The 22103-nt window shown below is 39.7% G+C and overlaps 1 protein-coding gene across 4 annotated transcripts; it reads left to right on the forward strand.

Moving 5' to 3' along the window:
* The first annotated feature begins 2222 nt into the window (after nucleotides 1–2222).
* Nucleotides 2223–21606, forward strand: anxa6 (annexin A6). Of its 4 annotated transcripts, none has more exons than XM_044127621.1 (26): nucleotides 2223–2404; nucleotides 2542–2715; nucleotides 3579–3626; nucleotides 6327–6411; nucleotides 6520–6614; nucleotides 6697–6810; nucleotides 6887–6977; nucleotides 7091–7170; nucleotides 7264–7320; nucleotides 8096–8189; nucleotides 9499–9594; nucleotides 9684–9742; nucleotides 9899–10021; nucleotides 10117–10175; nucleotides 10483–10561; nucleotides 11185–11266; nucleotides 11952–12046; nucleotides 12204–12317; nucleotides 16564–16654; nucleotides 16720–16799; nucleotides 17063–17116; nucleotides 17211–17304; nucleotides 17415–17510; nucleotides 17628–17686; nucleotides 18846–18983; nucleotides 21130–21606. In XM_044127621.1, the coding sequence occupies exons 3-26, from the start codon at nucleotides 3624–3626 to the stop codon at nucleotides 21187–21189; spliced, it is 1998 nt and encodes a 665-aa protein (XP_043983556.1). In that variant the 5' UTR covers nucleotides 2223–2404; nucleotides 2542–2715; nucleotides 3579–3623; the 3' UTR covers nucleotides 21190–21606. The 4 variants fall into 4 exon arrangements, with proteins under 4 accessions (XP_043983556.1, XP_043983559.1, XP_043983558.1 ...); XM_044127624.1 differs by having other exon boundaries at nucleotides 2247–2404; nucleotides 18846–18968; XM_044127623.1 differs by lacking the exons at nucleotides 2223–2404; nucleotides 2542–2715 and adding an exon at nucleotides 3012–3362.
* Nucleotides 21607–22103: the final 497 nt, after the last annotated feature.

The raw sequence follows: 22103 nt of genomic DNA on the forward strand, positions 1-22103 counted from the left end.
CAAAATGGTTGTGCTTCAGTGGGCTGATAAAAGTTCAAATACCTGATATGATTTCCTAAATAAAGAAGCCATAAGCTTGATGCTTTTCGTCTTCCTCTTTCAGTCCACTTGATGACAAAACAAAACAAAAAAGACTTGATCCTCTTAACCCTCCTGTTGTCCTAAAATAACATTTAGTGGATCTTTGGGGAATTTTATCACAGAGGCCTGTCATTTTGTCCCGAGGACAACAGGACGGTTAATATAGTTAAATGCTTTACTTCAGAAATAAAAAAACAGTACAAAGGTTATCTGTCCACGAAAAATAAAGAGAAACAAGAAAAGAGAAAGAGAGTGAGGTCAAAAGACTGTGTGGCTCCACTACAACTACCCAACTGACTCTGGGTAGAAATCCTTAACTACAATTAGATATGCAAATTTACAAGACTTTAGTGTAGTCAAATATAATAAATTACTATGCAATAGATTTAACTAGTTATCATTTTTATCCAAATGAACAAATTATAATAATAAACATGAACATAACTTATCCTAAAGTCTGGATGAACAAAAACTGAATTTAGGCTTCTACACCTGACAATTGGTAAGGTAAGTATTGCAATAAATAAATAATAAATTACTTTATCTTCACCATCATTGACAGATGACTTGAGGTCGCTGCACTGACATCTGCTGGCGCCATGTGAGAATGCGGAGCACCACCTGGATCAAGTCTGGGGCCACTTTTACTAGTGATTCTGTTTCCTATAAATTTTGCTCAAGTTTGTTTTCAGGAAAGTTTCTTTACTAATGGCTGAAACTGATGTAGGTCTTGAAGGTGTTTCCAAATCCAACATAAACAAATATGTTGATTTATATAATTTATTCCTGGACAGCATCATCTCTTACATCCTCCAAAATCTCCTTTTATATAAATTTATTGGATGTTTATAAATAAAATATAAGGACATTTATAAGTATTTATGAAACAGGGGAATAGAGTCTACCTAGTCCACCTTTCATTGAATGTGGAGAGGCTTGGTAGTAGAATAGTTGTTAAGTACATCAAGTATGGTTTTGTGCTAAGTAGACATCCAGCTAGAGACTTAAACTGAAACTACGCAGAGCAGAAATTTAGCTAACGACCATTTCCTGTTTATTATGCTTCAAGAAGACAAAAAGTAGCAGATGTGTAAAGTACGAATTTGGGGACTACATAACATTTTTCAACCCTTATGCAGCCAGAGGTGAAAATCTCTGCGTCAGTTGTGTAGACACACATCCACTGGAGCAGTTCTGAACACGAGCTTGCCACAGAAATGTTTCATTGATTCTTTATTAATCAGATTGTTGCTGATTCATTTCTCAACACTGTTTGCTAAGTAATAATCATTGACGGCAACATGACATTTGTCAGAAGTTGATGGTTAACTGACTGTAAGTTCATCACTTATAATCTCAAAATCACTAATCTCTCTGAGGAACAGAAGCTTCACTTATGAATCACACAAGCAAAGTGCAAAGCAATCACCTTTGATAAATGATCTAAAGTACAATTGAAGTCTTCCTCTGCACTTTCAAAGCAACTTAATTGTTCTATGATGTGAGAAGGAGACACATTTTGAGTGGTGTGATTGAAAATAGCTAAAATGTACCAGTTGAGAGGAAAGCACCTGATTTGTCAAACCAGCCTGATCTCTGCTTTCATTTTCGCTACTCTGTCCCAGGCAGACATCAGACATAGCCACGTAGAAAAGATGAGGAGGAGAAGGTAGAATCCTTCTCTTTTCCATCAGTGTTAAGTAGTTTGCAGGTATTACACTTAGAAATAGTGATTAAATAAAGATGAATGTTACTTTAGGCAGCAGCAGCAGAATAAAACCAACTGATTCATGCTGATGATGCCATTTTGAGCACCGTACTATGAAAGTGTGCCATGAGTCACATCTTGTTTCACATCATCTCTTCTGAGTAAAGTAAAAGCCTGCATGAAGTAAGTTCATACTCAGGACACACACAAGAGGGATTCAAATAAATCACAAAAATATTATTAACACCGTATATAAAATGGTTTTGTGTGTTTACAGCCTCTACAGAAGAACCAAATCTAGTTACATTTTGGACACTAGAGTGTCCTGACATTGTCTCTGGTTCTCTTTTGCCCAACCCCCCCTTCTGATCTGCTGGCGTCTCTCCCCCGCTTACTGGAATGGACTCCTGACACGACAGAAATAGAGCAGGCCAGCTCTTACAGCTGCACCGTGTGATAACCAAACTGCAAAGCTCCCACGCAAACTTCGAACCATCAAAGTCGCCGTGGAAACGTGTCAATCTTGTGTTTTTTTAAGCACTTTTCCGCACAAGACCGGCCTCTTTAGCTCATAAAAGAAACGGTGGACGGCTCACTTTCCATTCATATGCATGCGTGCGTAAAATCACACACACACACACACAAAAATGTGCACAACTATCATTTTGGTTTCTGTTTGGTTTTTGTTAAGTAATTTTATTGAGGAATAAAGTTGCTCTATTTCATGCGCACTATTATGCACAACTGCACAGTTTACTTGCAGCGCCAGAGTGCGCCGCAGTCGCTGTGTCAGAGGACACGTAACTGGGCATGCCCGAATCTGACAGGCCTGAGCGCAGAGGAGGGGCGGGAGACAGAGCGGCTTTTTGCTGTAGGAGGCAGCAGGACCACCGTAACCCAGCACCGATTACTCCTGCACAGCCAAGGTAAGCCCCCTGTGTCCTACTTGGAGCCTTTATATTGTGTCAGATCTCTGCCAGCTTGGTTCAACGCGAGGTTTGCTGCGTCAGAATTCACAGGAGAAGTTTGCTGATGCTTAATTTGTGCACATAAGCGTGCGTGTGTACGTGAGAGAGAGTGAGAGAGTGGGACAGAGAGACTTGCTGCGAAGATGAAGGCACTTCTAGAGAATCAGATATGAAGAAAACTAAATAAGTAAATTGGAAAAGTTGAAATTATTTCACCAAACCAGACAGCTGAATGTTTTTTCTGATGTGTGAGGTACAGACAAGGGTGTGGCCCTTTATTTATAGAACCCCAGGCCCCCTTCAGACACTGATTGTGATATTAAGTTAAACGCCTCCTGCTATTTTTGGGAAAGCGTCACAGCTGTCTTGCGCAAAAACTGAGCATTTAAAACGAGGCCCGTGTGTTTCATTCCTTTTATTCACAAAAAATTTTAGTTCGTGTCAGGCATACTCTTTGTATTGTATTTCGGTTACATACTAACTCATCAGTTTCTGTCACTTGCATTAAGAACGTTGAAACTTGGTCTCCATGACATATTTGAACGGATCCTTTCAAGGTTGATGCATGGAAGAGCGCAGAGTGTGACAAGTCATTTTCCCTGCAGGTTTGTTTAATGTAGCTCACATGCAATGAATCAGTTCAGCTGCAGACACTTCTTTACCTGTCCATCCTTTGATCCTGGACTGTTCTGGAAAATGTATGTAATTACAGGAGGTGCAAAACAAGCCTGAATTGTCCCCCACTAAAAGGAGACAATTCAGCAGTTCTCTCTCTCTCTCTCTCTCTCTCTCTCTCTCTCTCTCTCTCTCTCTCTCTGTAGAAACAGATTTTTGAGCAGCAGCGACACAGGAGACCAAATACAGACATGGTGAGTAGACAAAACTGTTCTCATAACACCTTGTACGGCTGAAGGAAAGAAATTTCTGACAATTGTGACGGGCGTTTGTACGTCTCTGCCACATTTGCACATCGAGACACTGATTTTTGCAGAGGACAAAATCACTACAACTTAGTGATTTTGGAGTCCCTGGATTGAGGGAGTCTGTGAACAACAATTTGAAAAAAATATTTCAATTGGCTTTAGGTGTGGACGTTGACTGGGCCATCTTAATAGTTGAACATACATTGATTTAATTGTTCAATTGTTGCTTCCGGTTGTATGTTCAGAGTTGCTTGGAATCTCTGCAACAATGTCAAGTCATTTGCTGACAGACTTTCCTCTAGTAATTTTCTCCTTAGCTCTGACCTGCTTTGCTGCTCCAGTGATGAAACTCGTCCCCACAGCATGACGCTGCCACTACAGAATTTCACTACGGGGATGATGTGTTCAGGGTGATGTTGAGTGCTAGCTTTCCCCTTACATACAATGTCTGTCAAGTAAGCCAGGAAGTTTTGGTCCCATCTGACTGGAGCATTGTTCTACCCTTCTTACAAACGTCAAGCAGGACATTTCTTTGTCATTAGGGCCGAATCGGAGAGCATGATTAAAAACTCTACGGTTGACAGATTCTCTGTGAATCTCTGCAACTCCTCCAGAGTCGGCTGCTTCTATCCAAGTAAAGGAGGCTGAATACAAATGTTACAAACACTTCTTAGTTTTTTACTTGAGAATATTTTTTAAAACATTGGATAATTTTCTTTCCGGATCACAACTGTGTCCTGCTTTACGTTGATCTACCTCATTAAAAACACCAATGAAACACTTCAAGTTTTGTGATTGATATTATCGTTATCAATTCTATATGAAACTGTAGAGGAGATCTTGTGTCTATTGGACGTGCTCGGTTTTTGTGTGCCTCTGAATGAAGCGAGGACGGCCGCTGTCACCTGGCACCCTGTGATCCCTCCCCATCATAAAGCCAGCAGTGTAGGGTGTCACAGCTAACAGTCCCGTATCTCAGAGACAGCAGACGAGACGATTCCAAAGTTGATGTTCTGACTTTCCTGATGACGCGTAAACTATCTAATTCTGCAGAATTTTGGTCATTTCAGAAGAAAAAAAGAAAAACAAAAACAAGATACATCTTGCAAGAAAGGAGTGAGAAGACAACATTCAATCCACATTCGCTCTCAATAATATAATTGTTTAGATAAAAGCTTGTTGCTAAGGCCAGATATTTGGGACCTTGTTGCTATGTGGTTGAAGCTGTTCAGCTGTCGTGCAGAGTGATGGTCGCAGGCGCAGAGCATTTGAGCATGTGCATGCGGCAGAGGGGAGTACATTCTTGCTGCATGTCATAATGCTGCAGTAATCTCCTCAACTGCAGCTGCTGTAAGAACTAAGAGTAAATCAGCCCATTTTCTCACAGCCAGAGCGCTTGTTTGGTCCCAGCCGTCTGTAGACAAAGTGAAGGGCTCAGGGTCAAGAGAGAGCAGAGTTAGAAGTACAGAGGGTGTGTCCATTGTTGTATTGTATTTCAGACCCTTGTAAAGACAGGTGGTCTGTGGGCAACCCGACACCTGCCACATGTAGACACATACTTCAGCATTGCTCTGCACATGAGTGGGTGGCTCCTTCTAAACACGAGATTTATTTCTCCTCAAGCTGAGGCCTAAGTGGTTAATTGTTGCAGTTTTGTGCTGGTGTCTGACTTCACATCTGTGAAGTCAGATGAAAAGGATTAAAGGTTTGACAATGTTATTTAAAGTACATTTGTATCAGAAAATTGCGTTATGCATTAATATAAAGACCCTTTACTCAGAAGTGAGTTGACTTGTTTCTAATTTAATCTAAATGTAAATGCAGCTGATCTGTGAATACTTCATAGGTTTGTTTAATAACAGTAGTAAACAAGCAGGAACCCATCAGGCAGGTCAGAGACGGCTTGAAGCAAATTATCAAACAATATTTCATGTTGGGATCTAACAGAGCATTGCTCAGTTCATCCATGACTATACCAATTTAACCCTTACTGGGTTGCGGAGGGCTTCAGTATTCAATGGGAGAGAGAAGGAGTATAAAAACCAAGACGATCAAGGGGATCATGCTAACTCTTGAGAGGCTCCACAAATCCACAGCTCAGGTGGAAGAATATGTCGGCATAACAACTATTTGCATTGCACTCCACAAATCTGGCCTCGATGGAAGCGTGGAAGAAGTCCCATTTGCAGTTTGCTGCAAGTCGTGTGGAAGATGTCGCAACCAGATGAGGCCAACATTCAACTTTTTTGCCAACATCCAAAGTGCTACATGTGGTGTAAAAACTAGAAATATATGCTACCCTGAACACACCGTCCCCATAATGAAACATATTGGTGGCGGGATCATGCTGTGGGAATGGATTTTTTTCAGTGGAAGAAGGAAGAAGAACCAATGGTGTTGTTTGTCATACGTCTTGTAGCATTCGCTGAGATTTAGCTCAGCTTCTGCCATAAGCTGCATTGATTCATATCAGCTAAAAACCGTTCAATTGAAAAACAATTAAAAACTTACAAAAAGTATACAGAAATAGGGCGATCACACAATGAGTGAGTGATAACATGATGCATTGGAGATGTTCAAAATCCTTAACGTGACTCTTTTTTTCTTGCTTCAATAAAAATATTTCTGTTTTGTTTTATTTTTCAGGTGTTCAGAGGTACACTATCTGATGCTCTGGACTTTGATCCCAGCTTTGATGCTGAGACTCTTTACAATGCCATGAAAGGCATTGGTGAGTTCCTCATTCCTCTGTAACTCATGATCAGGAAGCTATATGTTATCTTTACTCTCTCCTAGCTCAGTGAGTAAATAAAAAAAAAAGCTGCTCTGTGCTCTTCAGGTAGTGACAAAGAAACAATCTTGGACCTGATCACCTCTCGGAGTAACGCACAGAGGCAAGAAGTCATCGCAGCGTACAAATGCAGCTTTGGGCAGGTGCACAAAAGATTCATACGGGACTTTTATGTTTAGGTCCCAAATTCTTTTCTCAACCTGCAACATCCTTTTGTCTCCTCAGGATCTGATTGAAGATCTGAAATATGAGCTCACTGGAAAGTTTGAGCGTCTCATCGTGAGTCTGATGAGAACCCCTCCGTACCATGATGCTAAGGAAATACATGATGCAGTCAAAGTATGTCATTTACTCTCCTTCTGGTAATTATTTAAAGGAGCTCTTGCTCCACGTTCACCCTCGTGCTCTGCTTCAGGGAGCCGGAACAAACGAAAGATGCCTGATTGAAATCCTGGCGTCCAGAAATAACAAACAGATACAAGATATGGTTGAGGCCTACAAGGACGGTAAGACGTGAAGGACATCCGGATTTTAAGAGATTTAAAAAAAAAAAATTTCATTTGACGTTACATGACGTTATCATGCTATCTCAGTGTTTCATCATTTTCTATGTCTCCAGCGTATGGCAGGGACATAGAGGAGGACGTTATTGTGGACACATCGGGTCACTTTAAGAAGATGCTGGTTGTTCTGCTTCAGGTTTGTCGAGCGAAGAAACCGACGCAGACGTTGCGTTAATGTCTTCACAGTCCAGATGATCAGCAGTGAGTTTATTGGATGTCATGTTTTCAGGGGACCAGAGATGAATCTGGAGTGGTGGATGCAGACCTGGTGCAGCAGGACGCACAAGTGAGAATCATTATGCAGCCGATGCAGGTTTAGGTTATTCAGGCTTTAAGCTAATTCAAATACTTTTAATTTAGCAAAAAGGAAACATTTTTGTACAGAAATACACAGCTACATAAAGTATTGTTGAAGTAGTAGTTTTGGAGGTTGTAAATTACAACTTCTATATAAATACATATAGTTTGCTGTGTGTAGTCTAGATTTTGCTGGTCTCTCTTTTAAAAACCAAGGTTGGATTCCAAAAGACTAACTTTTTGGATTCCTCAGGTTTTGGCTTCTTAAGTGTTTCATGTTGAGCACAGCACCGTCTTTCTCAAACATAAAGTGAATTTGAGCTCTAGACTCTTATCATGTTTGCACTAGTTTGCATTAAAGTAAATAATATACAGCTCAAGCTCAGGCTTTCTATTATTCTGACGCTAATTTATAAAAGTTTGGGGTTTTTTGGAGTCAATGCCTTGAGGCTGTGTCTCTAATAGCAACCTCTGCCTTCCTAAAAATGTTTGTGGAGCAGGCCAGGTGAATTATGAGCAATACAAAGATACATTGTCAAAGAAATGTTTTTTTGTTTTTTTTTAAGTTTCAAGATGCTATACTATAGTATAGCATCTATAGCATATTCTGAAATATTGTAATTGTTTCTTTATGGATCTCGGGGATAATGCCATATAACATCTATAGCTAAGATTCTTGTCTGATTCTGTTATCTACAATGGACTGTTCTTGTTTTTCGGGTCACTTCTTTCTGATGCTATCATGTTATCCCATCTCTGTCTAGGACCTGTACGCTGCTGGAGAGGAGAAGTGGGGGACGGACGAAGCAACGTTCATCATGATCCTAGGAAACCGCAGTGTGACCCACCTTCGCATGGGTGAGTCCAGTTCATGTGAAGATTAGCATGTTGGTGAGGCATCCAGTACATTCCCATTGTGACCTCAGGTCTCTGTGGCAGTAAAAGCCTTAGGCTTTATTTACTCACAGGTCCTGCTGGATGTCTCCAGAAACCTTAATGGAGGCAAATATGGGCCAGATGAGAGAGAAATATTTAACTTTCAAGAAAGCTGCATGTAAGCAAATGGCTGTTAAATCTGTATTGTTAGCAAGATCTCTGTAAATGTGTGGAAGTTCTGCTCGTATGGTAACGTCATATTCCTTTGTTTTATGGTTTGACGACCCAAAGATTGAACTCTGTGGCCAAAGTGACTAAATTATTTAGACGAGTTGAAAGGATTTTCCCAAGAGTCAGATAAGGTTGTGGTAGCATCATGCTGTGGGGAAATTCTGTTTGTATTGGACTGAATATAAATCAAGGACTTCCTGCTTTTTTTTTTCAACTTCACTTAAACTCAGCAGCTGGCTGGTTAAAAGTTTGATGTAGCTGCGTGTCTCCAACATGATGGTGGCCCCAAACCTACATCAAAACTGGTTTTCTGTTTTTTTAACATTACAGCTGGTCTCAACCCAAATGAGAAATGAAGAATCATGCTTAACATCTTGGTCCATACCAGTTTAACCAATTTATTTAAAATCATCCTATTCCAAAAAGGAAAGTCAGATGTCCGGCCAGAACCATGCTACTGGCTAATGGACATTCTTGTGGAAAAAAATTAATTGCCAAGCTCTGTCAGGCGAAATCACTCAATCAGGTTTATTCATATATTGTACACAATACAAAGAGCTTGTAAGGCAATCAATAATGAGGCAGTTCTGAGTGAAAGACATGAATTTTATACCAAGGACGAGGGATCCAAAATAAGGGGAGAGACAGTCTGGTTCTCATGCAGCTGCAGGAAAACAACTCCCAACCTTATACATGTAACCCAAGTAGCTTCATTTGGTGAGAGTTCACAAGCATTTAGAATAAAAAATATAGCAATACAACCAGCAGGTATTACCTTGTAGCAATTTGTTATATACCACAACATTTATTGGAATTTTACTGGATCATATATGTATGTATTTGAGAAAATATGCACAGTTATAACCAAGAATGAGAGAAAATCCCGAGGAATTCAAACTGAAACTATGTTGAGTAGCATCATCATTCCTCAGAATGTTTCAAAGAAATCACCAAAATCCCACCAGAAGCAACACCCCCACCCACAAACAAACTCAATATTAAGTTTAAAGTGATCTATTACCTCACATTAAAACATGTTGCCTTGTTTTTTGTTGTTCAGTTTTTGATGAATATGAGAAGATTGCAGAGATGTCCATCGAGGATAGCATTAAGAACGAGCTGTCTGGAGACTTTGAAAGGCTCATGCTGGCTGTTGGTAAGAAACACACTTCAGAGTTACTTTAAAAAATGAAGCTACGGCGTTGTTTATGTAACCCAGCCCCTGATTCTTGTGTTTTCTCACAGTCCAGTGTATAAGGAGCGTTCCCATGTTCTTTGCCAAACGTCTCTACAAATCAATGAAGGTATGAGTACATAGTCATTTTGTTTGCTTATGCAGATATAGCTACAGTTTTTACATTTTTTTTTTAATTTAAACGAATTTAAATTTGAAAAATGTTTCATATTTTATTTTTAAACATTATTTTCTCCCACAAATATTCTTTTTCTTCCTCTTTTAGGGCCTCGGCACAGCTGATAATACTCTCATCCGCATCATGATTTCTCGCTCTGAAATTGACATGCTGGACATCCGGGAGTGTTTCCGTCTCAAATACGAGAAGTCGCTTTACAACATGATACAGGTCTGGAAATTACAAGAAGTAAAGCATTTTAGATGCATTGTTGTAGAATGTAAATCATCTGAAATGTTAATTTGTCTCTTATGCGTGTGAATCAGGACGATACGTCAGGCGATTACAAGAGGACTCTGCTTAACCTGTGTGGAGGGGATGATGAGTAAGTTTTGGCCTCGCCGCAGACAGCAGAAATAACCAGTAGATGGTGCTAGAGTACAAACTCTAAGTTACTGATTTTTTTTTTTTTTTTTCCCAGAGTGCATAAAACTTAAGCAGCTATACAAAATGGGTGCAAAATGTCCTCGTATCAATGCTGCAGGCACAAGTAAAAATCTTGTTAGTGAAGCTAATGCATCTGTGTAGGAGTGACTTTATTTGACATCATCTGAATCTTCCAAAAAGTGCAGCGAAGCAGGAGGTTTTGACTTTGCTGAGTGTACAATGTTGTGTCAAACTGATTGTTACAGCTTAGCTGGAGAGTTCTTCCCTGAAGCTGCTCAGATAGCCTACAAGATGTGGGAATTAAGTGCCATGACCAAAGTGCAGGTTTGGATCCCATCTAATCTTTAGATGTGTCGTTGCATGTTAACCTGGAATCTCAAATACCTGCTGGCTCCTCAATAATCTGCTTCTAGCTGAGCTCGTGCCATAGCCATGTGAGCACAGGGATGGCTTTGTTTAACTTTGGATATGATGGGAATGCTGTTCCCACCCCCGAAACACAACTAGTTCTTGTTTGTTCACCCTCCGTGTGCAGATCAACGTAGCAAAGAGGACGAACGTCAGAAAAGTCTCAGCATTGTTGTAAACAAAAGGCTATCTCACTAACTCTTTGTAACTCCCAGCTATTCCTCGAGTCCACCAACATTTTCACTGTTGGTGTTGCTGTGAATCACCTGCCCCCTCAGATGTCAGTGGTTGCTTATCATATGGCTCAGACTTCACCACAATCAGTTAAATAATCTCTGCACAGCAAACTATAATGTGAAAATTTTCCCTTTTGCATGTTCTGCTGACCTCTTTTTTTTTATTTTTTTTTTTATTTTGTTCTTAGCATGCGAATACCAATCACAACCACTAGTGTGTGCATCAGCAGCTTTACTACTTTGATTATCCTCTTCTCTCTATTGATTATTCTTCGTCTAATTTTGTCATTTCCACTTGCTCAGCTGAGGCCCACAGTCCGCCCTGCGCCTGATTTCGACCCTGCAGCCGATGCACAAGCTTTGAGGAAAGCTATGAAGGGTTTTGGTATGCATCTTTAATACACGTGCATTTCTGGTCCGAAGCTTACGCACACTCACCAGTAGAGAAATGCCATATTGCTTTTAGGCTCACTTGAATCATTCTTTTTCCAGAGTCGAATATTGATACAACAAAACATTGGCATTTAAAAAATAAATAAATGGGAACACAGGTTGGAACTAAAATTTCTCTATTTCACGCAGGGTCATAATTATACACACAACAATAAGTGATTAAATGACCCTTAGCCAGTAACACTAAGCTTCAAGATTTTTTGCTGCTATTTTAGTTTAAGTTTGTGAATTAAACTTTCGAACTTAAAAAAAGAAGTTGCCAACAATAAGGCATGGGATCTGCCGCAGGAAACTAACCACTTTAAATGTGCTCTGCCACTTCTGATGAGCGGTAAAATAGTCAGCCTGAAATGTTGAAAGGCATCTTTCTGATGGCATTTTAAGAAAACTTTACTAGGTAAGCCACACAAAACCCAAACCAAAACAAGCAAAAAAATTTGTTCATGCAAATCTTTTGAAAATATGAAGTTTTTTTTTTTTTTGGTTAAAAAAAAAAATCACCAAAGATGTCCGTAATGTGCTTAGGTAAATTTCCACATGCACAATAATGTGAGTTTTGAAGTTTTCTTTGTATTTTATGTAAAGTAAATGTTTTTTTTCCTCTTACCTAAAAACAGGAACAGATGAGGATGCCATCATTGACATCGTTGCACAAAGAAGCAACGCCCAGAGGCAGGAAATCAGACAGGCCTTCAAATCCCTTCTGGGAAGGGTGAGAGAAACAAATGTTTGAAAAAATAAACCAAAAATAACAGGATTATAGTAAGATTCAGTAGATAGATATTAAAGACATACAACCACTCCTGGGGTCTTATTAGTCCGTGTGGTGGGAATTGCTTGAGGCCTCACAGTATTCAATCCTCTTCTAGGACTTGATGAAGGATCTGAAGTCTGAGCTGTCAAAGAACTTAGAGCGGCTGATTATTGGGCTCATGCTGACCCCAGCAGAGTTTGATGCCAAAATGATGAAAAAGGCAATAGAGGTAATGTATGAGTGGACCCAAAGCATTTAATGATCTCATATATTTGCATGTAGGACTTTGGGTGACGTCAGGTGAACCTAGCATATTTGTTCGTATCTCTTGTACAAACAAGATGCTCATGGATTAATTACATCTCTCCATAGATCCTCTTATCCATTTACATATATATGTAATTTTTTTTAAATACTCTGGGCTGGGTGGGCTGCACAATGGCGTAGTTAGTAGAGCTGTAGCCTTGCAGCAAGAAGGTCCTGGGTTTGATTCCCGGCCCGGGGTCTTTCTGCATGGAGTTTGCATGTTCTCCTTGTGCCTGGTGGGTTCTCTCCGGGTTCTCCGGCTTCCTCCCACAGTCCAAAAACATGACTGTCAGGTTAATTGGTCTCTCTAAATTCTCCCTAGGTGTGAATGGTTGTGTGTCCTGTATGTCTCTGTGTTGCCCTGCGACAGACTGGCGACCTGTCCAGGGTGAACCCCGCCTCTCGCCCGGAACGTTAGCTGGGGAAAGGCACCAGCAACCCTCCCGACCCCATTAGGGACAAAGGGTGTATAGAAGATGGATGGATGGATGCTGGACTGGATTGTGTGCAGTTAAAAGATAAATGTTGACCCACAATTTGAATCAAATCATGGGAAACTCTCCTGCCGGCACTTAGTTTTATCTATGCGGTTTTTTTTAAATCACTTCAAATTAAACTCAAAAGGAAAATTAAATGGCTTGTAAAAATATTTACACTGTCAGCCCTCTAGCAACTACTGTAGGGCCTTTCAGATTTAGTGGTATCCAAGGTAAAGATGCATAAAAGCTTTAAAATGAGTGTTATTTCAGAATAACACACAACACTTTTTGCTTTACATTGTGGTGTAATGGGCTGCACAGTGGCGCAGTTGGTAGAGCTGTAGCCTTGCAGCAAGAAGGTCCTGGGTTTGATTCCCGGCCCGGGGTATTTCTGCATGGAGTTTGCATGTTCTCTCTGTGCATGGTGGGTTCTCTCCGGGTTCTCCGGCTTCCTCCCACAGTCCAAAAACATGACTGTCAGGTTAATTGGTCTCTCTAAATTCTCCCTAGGTGTGAGTGTGTGTGTGAATGGTTGTTTGTCTTGTATGTCTCTGTGTTGCCCTGCGACAGACTGGTGACCTGTCCAGGGTGTACCCCGCCTCTCGCCCGGGACGCAGCTGGAGATAGGCACCAGCAACCCTCCCGACCCCATTTAGGGAAGAAGGGTGTAAAGAAAATGGATGGATGTGGTGTAATGAAAAATTTCCAATCCCAAACAGCTCTCATACCTTCTTTGAGCCTTTTTTGTATTTTATATTGTACCTTTTAAATTTTTGCTTTCTTTATATATAAAAACTAAAATGAGCCTATTTTCCTACATTTCAAATTGGGAAACTCAAGAGAATATGCTATTCAAGTAAGGAGATGTGTATTGATCACCATACGTAAATTAGGAAATGATTCCAAGAAAATAGATGCTTGCCTAAACTCATTACTGCATTTCACAGCAATAGCTGTATGGTTCAATAAAACCTGAACTTGCAACCGCTCACATTGAGGAGGGTGGTAAAGGAGAAACAAAAGTCCAAATTTCCATCTTTAGCAGAAAAAAGTGAAAGCGTGCAACCAGCAGGAGATGACAACCAGCTATTTGGAGACTTTCATGCCCTTTTTCACCTGGGATGACAGTATTTAAGGAGATGATGTGCTTTCAAAATTGTAAGAGTTTATACATCTATGTCAACCTTTGAATTTGACTCTATAATGAAAAACTTCACTTTGCCAGCATAAGAAGACTTCCTAATTCTTTCATAAATCGTTGTGGGCGTTATAGAGGTTTAAAGCTGCCGTGAGAATATCATGGCCATTACTCAGGAAGTATTTGATAACCAAATAAGCTTATTAGTGCTCACTCTCTTGAGTTCCTCCACATTTTTTTCGTACACTTTTCACCGCTTTACTACTTCTGCATACTTTGTGCGATTTCAACATTTCAACTTTTACCAAATTCTGCTCATGCAAGATGTCACGGCTATGTCTTTTCATATCGACATTTTCTAGTTCCAACCCTAATTACAACCCTCAGGCCAACACTAATTCCAAATTTTATTCCAACTCTTATTCCTAATCTGATTCCAGTCCTCTGTCCATACCTGCTTCCAACGGTAAGGTCCTTTTGTGACCTTACCGTTTAGCTTGGTAAATAGTCTTCTGTGTGAATTCTATTGGTGGGAATTTTGCATTAACTCAAAGTTTTCAGTCCTCTTCTCCGGTTTTTCTATTTGCGTTTCATATCCTTTTGCTTTCTCCTGCTGCTGCTTCCTATTTCTTACATTTCTGTAAGTCTTCTGCCACTGAATTCAAATCCCTCTGCAATTTTCTCTAAAAATAGTCAGCATATAGCATTTACACTGCATTTTTCGCGGGAAATGCAATTCATTTTTTCTAACTCATGACTAAACTGGTGCCGCCTTCATTTCCTGGTGCTGCATGCAGCAGAGTAGATTCCTCCGTGGCTCTGAAACGATAAAAGAAAAGTGGAAAACACGGCTTCCCAGCCAGGCATGGGCCAATAAAAGACTCTTAAAGCACATCAACCTTGAGTGAAAACACCACAATGTCATCGTATTGTGGTGTTTACACAAACATTTTAAACAAATAATTTGCTTTTATTTATAACGGAACGCAGAAATCATTGCAACTCCTGCACATAATTACAGTTAAAACAATGCTATCTTCACCATGTATATTTTTTAATTAGGTATGCTAATTGTGCAGCATATATTTTTAGACTGGGAGTCCAACATTTCAAAGTTAAGTGGTTGAATAGTCTTGCTCTGGAAGTCAACCTGCAGTCAGCTAGCAGCTTTCAACTAGTCCAACTACAGACAGATTTCTCTTTCTTGTGAGTGAGCAAGCAATATTGCGGTAAAATAATAAAAAAGAAAAACTTTAAACTGCAGAAATAACATGGTGGGTATTTTTTAAACCAAACATTGGTATACTTTGATACCGTTAACCACACCATGCCTCCTGGCCTCTGTGTGTGACATTTTTAAAAGTGTTTATTGGAAGATGTTTCACCAATCTTTGTCAACCAGCATTCAGGCAAATATTAGCCTGAATAGAAACATGTTAGATAAGTTGCTGCTGCTAGAATCCTGTCAATTAATATCAATTTGAACAAGTAAAGTTTGTTACATGGACCTTATTCCTGCAAAATATTTCAAATGCTGCTCCTAGATAATTAGCCAGCCCAAAAAACACAAGGTTGGTGCTACTTTTCTGTTATGTTTCGGTTTCAACACTTCAATGGTTGTGGCCATGTTTCCTCTTCTTCTTGATAATTTCTGAGATTCCACAGATAACTGGACAGCTGAAGTTGTGATTTTGTGGGATCTCAAAATTTTCCCCATTATGCCCAGTGACATATGTACCACATATTCATAGTTTGTTTTTTTTGACACCAGCAGATATAGTTTTTCTGCTTTTGTCTTTATCATTTTGTAAAATATACCCACCATGGTTTACTTTTGAAAAGCTACACAGTCGCCATATCGGACATGTTGTTTTGCATGTGGCAAGAATCATGTGTTTAGGGACTTGTTCACTTTACAATCAATGTATAAACACGACGCAAACACTACAAGACTTATTGTTTTTAACTGGGGTTCAATCTGTGTGTCTTTTTGCCTTTAAAAAAGCAATAAGCTCTCTGATTCATCAGCCTAAAAGCATGAAGGTTGCTCGTTAGCACAGTGCTGCTGATTCCTCTCCTATATCTTTTACACTTTTGTACTTTTGATCATTGCAAACTCAAACGTTTTCTGGCACAAAATGTGCCAGAAAACCGATAAATATCATGCACCACTAAAAGGTTTGTCAGAGTTTTTTAGGTTGTGACCAAAATCTCTATATTTTCCATAATTACCTAAAGGAGCATCAGGATCAATGGAAATATTTCATAATATAAGATCTTTGGAAAATAATAAACCATTAAACTTAAATTGTACTACTATTATGATAAATAAATATGCACACAATGAATAAATGCATAGCTATAAAATAATTTGTTTCCATGTATGATAATTAGGACAAACTACCTGTGATTGGCTACAAACAGGAGTATAGCTTAGCTAAAAGATGAATGTCAGTGTCTAAAGACTAGATCCCATGCGCTTTCCTTCTAGATGCAAGATCTTAGTGACAATTTCGTGAAAACTTTGCTTTTTTTGTGTGCAATTTTAACAGGGAGCTGGGACAGATGAGCATGCTCTGATTGAGATCCTAGTTACCAGAAGTAATGAGGAAATACAAGCCATGAATGATGCCTACAGAGCAGGTGAGTCTGGGATCTAAATTGAGATCTAATATCACTTTCTGGATCTGAAAAACTGTACTTCACAGGCTACAAGAAGTCTTTGGAGGACGCCATTCATTCAGACACATCAGGCCACTTCTGTCGCATCCTTGTTTCTCTCGTGCAGGTAACCATCATCATCATGAGAATTCAGTCTGCGTGTAATTTCCACGCCCACTCACTGGCTGAAAGTCTGGTTTGTCTTCTCAGTGCCGCCTGACTCTCACAGACACAAAGATCTACTTATTCACCTCATTTATTTCCTTCAGAATGTCGTGACATACTTTTTTTTGTACTGAGGATAACAACGTTTGTGGTTAATCGTTGACATTCAGTAGATCAAAGGTGGGTATATCAAAATTTACATCTGACCTTATTTGCTATGATCAGGGCGCAAGAGAAGAAGGGCCTGCAGATGTGGAAAGAGCCTGTGCAGACGCTCAGGTGAAGCAGTTTATGACTTCATCTTATTTTGTTTACTATCTAAAATGCAGACAAATCAATTCAATGCCTTTTTTTTGTTTTTGTAACAAATCAGGAACTTGCAGATGCTTGCAATGCAGAGTCTGATGACATGGAGATAAAGTTCATGAGCATCCTGTGCACCAGGAGCTTCCCACACCTCAGGAGAGGTAAAAATCAAATCTGAATCAATAGCAGTGGCCTACAATTGCAAATCTAGCTCTACGTCAGGCAGCTCTGTCCCAGCGCTCAGTGATTTCACTCTTTGTACCCCTCACAGTGTTTCAGGAGTTTGTCAGATGCACCAACAAGGATATTGAGCAGATTATCAAGAAGGAAATGTCTGGCGATGTCAAAAACGCCTTTTATGCAATAGGTAACAGCTGCATTGATTCTTAAGTTCCATATTTTGCTTTTTTAAAGTGGACTTTGCTGACATCATCTGTTCTGTGACTCCTCCCTAGACGTTCTTCATTCTTTGTTGTATGTTCAGTCCGCAGTGTGAAGAACCAGCCATCTTACTTTGCAGACCGTTTGTATAAAGCCATGAAGGTAATGGTCACACATACAGAATCACTAAGCTGTCAGTGTATCAGTGTTTGCTTCATTAAATTACATTTTTCAGCATGGGAAATAATTTGCCAGTGGGTGTGCTAGGGTAGGTTAATGGAAACCCAACTGGACCATTAATTGCCTGCTGTTCATTCAGTGTTACTGAATCCTTAATTGAAAGGGGTGAGTTCAAAATAATAACTATGTGACGTTCAATCATTGAGGTGATTCTTTCTTTGAATACAGAAAGAACATCTTTCTTTGATGAGACAAGGAATAGCGACTGGTAAATGGCCTGTACTCTCAAGTCCAGACGACCCCAAAACGCTTCATGCTACATTCAATCGTTCACCCATTCAAGCACACATTCACACGCTGATGGTGTAAAGCTACAGGATTGTGGCTACAGCTGTCCTGGGGCACACTGACAGAAACGAGGCTGCCATACACCGGCGACCACCACCAGTAGGCAAGGCAGGTGACGGGTAGACACCTATGTGAACTCAAGCAACGGCCAAGAAGCCTCCCTCAATTTCCTATCGCTGATGTGGTTCGCCGGAGAGCACAGAGACTGACCAAAACAGAAAGGGTGCAATTTTTTATTTTTGTTGTTGTTTTTGGACTGATGAAAGCAAGATTGTTCGTCCTGATGAACTGTCTTGACACAAGAAACCACTAATTTCAAACAGCAGTTTAAAGTATGGAGACCCTCCATCATTATCATGGATCTGTTTAAATAAATCAAAATACAAAATATTAGATCCTACTGCTTTAGACCAAAGACAAAATGCCCCTGAAGTGGATGCATTAACAAGACAGTGGTGACTGACATGCCAATCAATAGTCTTATTTCCTGACAGCAAATGTTCTGGCATTAAGAGTGGCCGGCCCAATCCCCTGACATTGATCCAGTTGAAAAGATGCTCGGCGACAGATGTGCTTGTTTCTGAGGCTAAAACCATGCAAAGAAACTCGGGGAAAATACTTAATCATCCTGGGCTGCCTGTTCACAGGAGCCAGGAGAGAGGTCGGCCGACTCCATGCCACTCAGACTTGAAGCAGTTCCAAAGATTTGGAACCACTTAGCTTTTGTGTATTTAAATGTTCTGCAAATTAGAATAAGCAAAGTATGACTAGTAAGCATGACCTTCTTCTTCAGGGACTTGGTACGGACGACAGAGCCCTGATCCGGATCATGGTGTCCCGTAGCGAGGTTGACCTTTTCAACATTCGCAAAGAGTTCAAAGAAACGCACGACGTCTCCCTCCATGAATTCATCCAGGTAGAGACTATGATTGTAAGTCTAAGTCTTAGACACACTAACACATTTGCCAAGTTAATTGTGTTCTCATCCTACGAGTGTGTCTGTCATGTCATTCTGCTGTTTTTTTTTTCCTTTGTTGCCTTTTTGCTACTCTGTGTGAGCATGCATCTGCAGCAGCGTCCTTCAAACGCTGCTGCTGTGGTGAGGTGGTGGGGTACGGTAATCTATAGCTTCCTGCGGTGGACTGCAGGCATGTGGCTACAGCACAGCTGTTTAGGAATTTCCCTAACCCAGCTTCCTCTTTGTATCTGCTGTGTGATTGGCTGGTGGCTGCAGAGATAGGAAGTTCCTTAAAGCCGTTCTATAATAACTTACAGATGAAATCACCCTGACACCAATAAAGACTAGCGAGCAGAATGCCCTGGATTTGCTTTGACAGAAATATTACCAAGCACCGCAACAGAAATATAAATATGAGAGATCACTTTAATTTTCATTTCAATTTCAGTTTTTATCTTGTTTCAAGAGTTGCTTGTACCCACGTTCATTGCTTTGGACATTTTGGGACTTTTATTTGAAGAGGAAATGTCAATTATCACACTTTGTCAAAAAGTAGTTATGGTTTAAATGACCACTTTTATGGTGGATGATTAAATGACTAAAAGGAGATATTTACACACTCCAAATAACCTTGACTTTAAAACTCAATGTGTAGACTTTGAAAACTACACATTGATAAAAAAAATTATCTGTTGAGATCAGTAGAGAGCCTTCATCTCAAGTTGGTATAATGTGAAGTGGACACAACTGGAATTTATCTAAAAATCACATTAAATGACACAGGCATGTTAAACTGAGAAGTCAGCAGGACTGCAAATGCGTAGATGTGCCAGACAAAACAACCAAGCAAAGCATAGCATATTCATCTGTGTATATCCTTTTATTTTTTTACCGTTTTATTTGTTTTGGGGTTTTTTTTTTCTTGATTTCTGTTACTGTTTATGACTCGATTATAAAAAAGTATTCAAGAATCAAGGCAACTAGACCATGTAGGAGGGAGCATCAAGTGCTAACATCTGTCAACTCTTTAATTTTTTTTTAAATGATGAGGTAAAAAAATATATTTCCTTTATTTTTTTGACACTTGTTTGAGGTTTCTATATTCAAAGGTGTTTCTTCAAGTTTTATTTTCGCTGAAGTTCCTATAAATACCTAGGTGACACTGTCGTGTGACTTCATTTCAGTGGGGTACAAAGAACTTCACCTCTTAGAAAATAAGAAAATAATCTGCCCTCATCTTTCTGATCCTGCAGCACATGTCATTTGATATCTACCTTAACTGTGCTGCCTCATCTTTTTTGAACATGTCAAAAAATCTCAATATATTGATCACTGAAATCAAAACGTACCGTGTAAATAGCACATGAGCACCCCTTTTACTGATTTTACTCAATTCTACCAACATTTTTCGGCATTATCCCAAGGAAAAGTTACTTAATTTCACTCTTCATGCTTTGCCAATGTTTTGTCTATGCTGATGAAGATTGTTATTACTCATCTTGGCATGCTGAGTGCTTCAAGCGGCTCTAATTGCATGCCAATCCAACCTGTCTTCCGTCTAATGCTGGTATCATAATTTGACCACTTGGGGCATTTAAAAAGGGGATTAAGACTTTCATCCTAATGGCCATACAATCACTGAAAATGTAAATGAAAAAAAAAACACCTGAAATGAAGTCAGTAACAGCCCTTAATTGCAATACACATTTTGCACAAAATGGGAAAAATACTTGAGCCTGATTTCTTCACACACAAGAAACTCATAAACCGTTATATTTTTGTGTATATGTCAAGGACAGAGCAAACTCCCTAAAAGAGGATCTGTACCAATAAAAAGGCCTAAACCTACACATTACATTATCAAAAGATAACTACAATAAAGTTCCAAATTCATCATCTCAGAGTCAGCTGAATGGAAAGGGTAATTCCACATTTGACTCCTTTGTTTTAGAATTACAACTATTTTTAAAGTCTTTGTTTTGCAGTTCTGCTATTGAGTAAGTCCAAGGTAAACCGTTTTTTCTGTTCCAGCTCGATGATGGCCAAATGTCACCAGATATGCAGTGTAATTTCCTGTAATTGAAACTCCTCCTGTGACTGTGTTTTCCATTCATTTCAGGGCGACACCTCAGGAGACTATCGTAAAACCCTGCTGATCCTCTGCGGAGGGGAAGATTAAACTCGTCATGTCTCTGCAGCTTTGTCTCACCGGCTCCAGTGGCCACAGGACAAGCGCATTCACGCAGCCAAAACAAATGTTGTCAACGTCAGTCTCTGTTCCTAACTGCTGCCACACCTCAGCCAAGCCAAGTGTCCTACTAGACGATGGCCTTTCAGCGTTTCAAGCCAGTTTTATTTTTTTATTTTATTTTATTTTATTTTATTTTATTTTATGCCTTAGTTACCCTACCTGGGAGGATGATGTTTGTCTTTTTTACAGATGTAACATTAAGTTGTTTACATCGGTGTGGAAATAAGCTCCATATGAAGAATAAAGACTAGCATGTGCTAATGCTGTGCCTTTAGTTTGTTGTCCGTCTAATGGGAGCTGTGATTTTAAATATACCCCAATAAAACAAGTACCACTAGGAAAAAAGAAAAAGTGTTTTTGACTTTGTAATAACAAACCACCCTTATTTGTATTAGTTTCTATTTTGGCAGGCCAATCCTGTGTTTAAAAATGTTCACATGGAAACATCAGAAAACACCCAGTCTAATTCAAGGCCTTTCTGCCAAAAATGCCAGTTCGTTTTAGCATTTCACAAGAAAAAAAATTATAAGTAAATACAGAGGCATGCATTCTAAAAAGTACAAATTAACGACACAAGTTGAATTATATTTTCTGCATGGCCTTCAAAGCTAAGATAGTGTTTCCTTTGCACAGAGGTGACAGCCATCTCTGCTTCTGTGTCTCAGTTGGTTGCGTATGTGTGAGCGCAGCTGTTGTCAAGCCATTTTCAGTTAAAAGAGGAAAGCAGAAAAAAAAGACTTGTGTGGCGAGGAAATCCCCTGCAGTACGCCAAAATCCAAGGCAACAAATAAAGAGCAAGTCAATCACTTTGGTTTTAATGGCACACCCAAAATAAAATTGTT

Source organism: Gambusia affinis, linkage group LG09 (assembly GCF_019740435.1).
Source record: "Gambusia affinis linkage group LG09, SWU_Gaff_1.0, whole genome shotgun sequence".
In the NCBI taxonomy this organism is placed as follows: domain Eukaryota; kingdom Metazoa; phylum Chordata; class Actinopteri; order Cyprinodontiformes; family Poeciliidae; genus Gambusia; species Gambusia affinis.

What these genes read in the sequence shown, in the direction of transcription:
- anxa6 (XM_044127621.1), top strand. An exon ending in GGTTGAGGCCTACAAGGACG is followed by an intron (nt 6,978 to 7,090) that starts GTAAGACGTGAA and finishes CTATGTCTCCAG; the next exon opens with CGTATGGCAGGGACATAGAG. An exon ending in TGATGAAAAAGGCAATAGAG is followed by an intron (nt 12,318 to 16,563) that starts GTAATGTATGAG and finishes CAATTTTAACAG; the next exon opens with GGAGCTGGGACAGATGAGCA.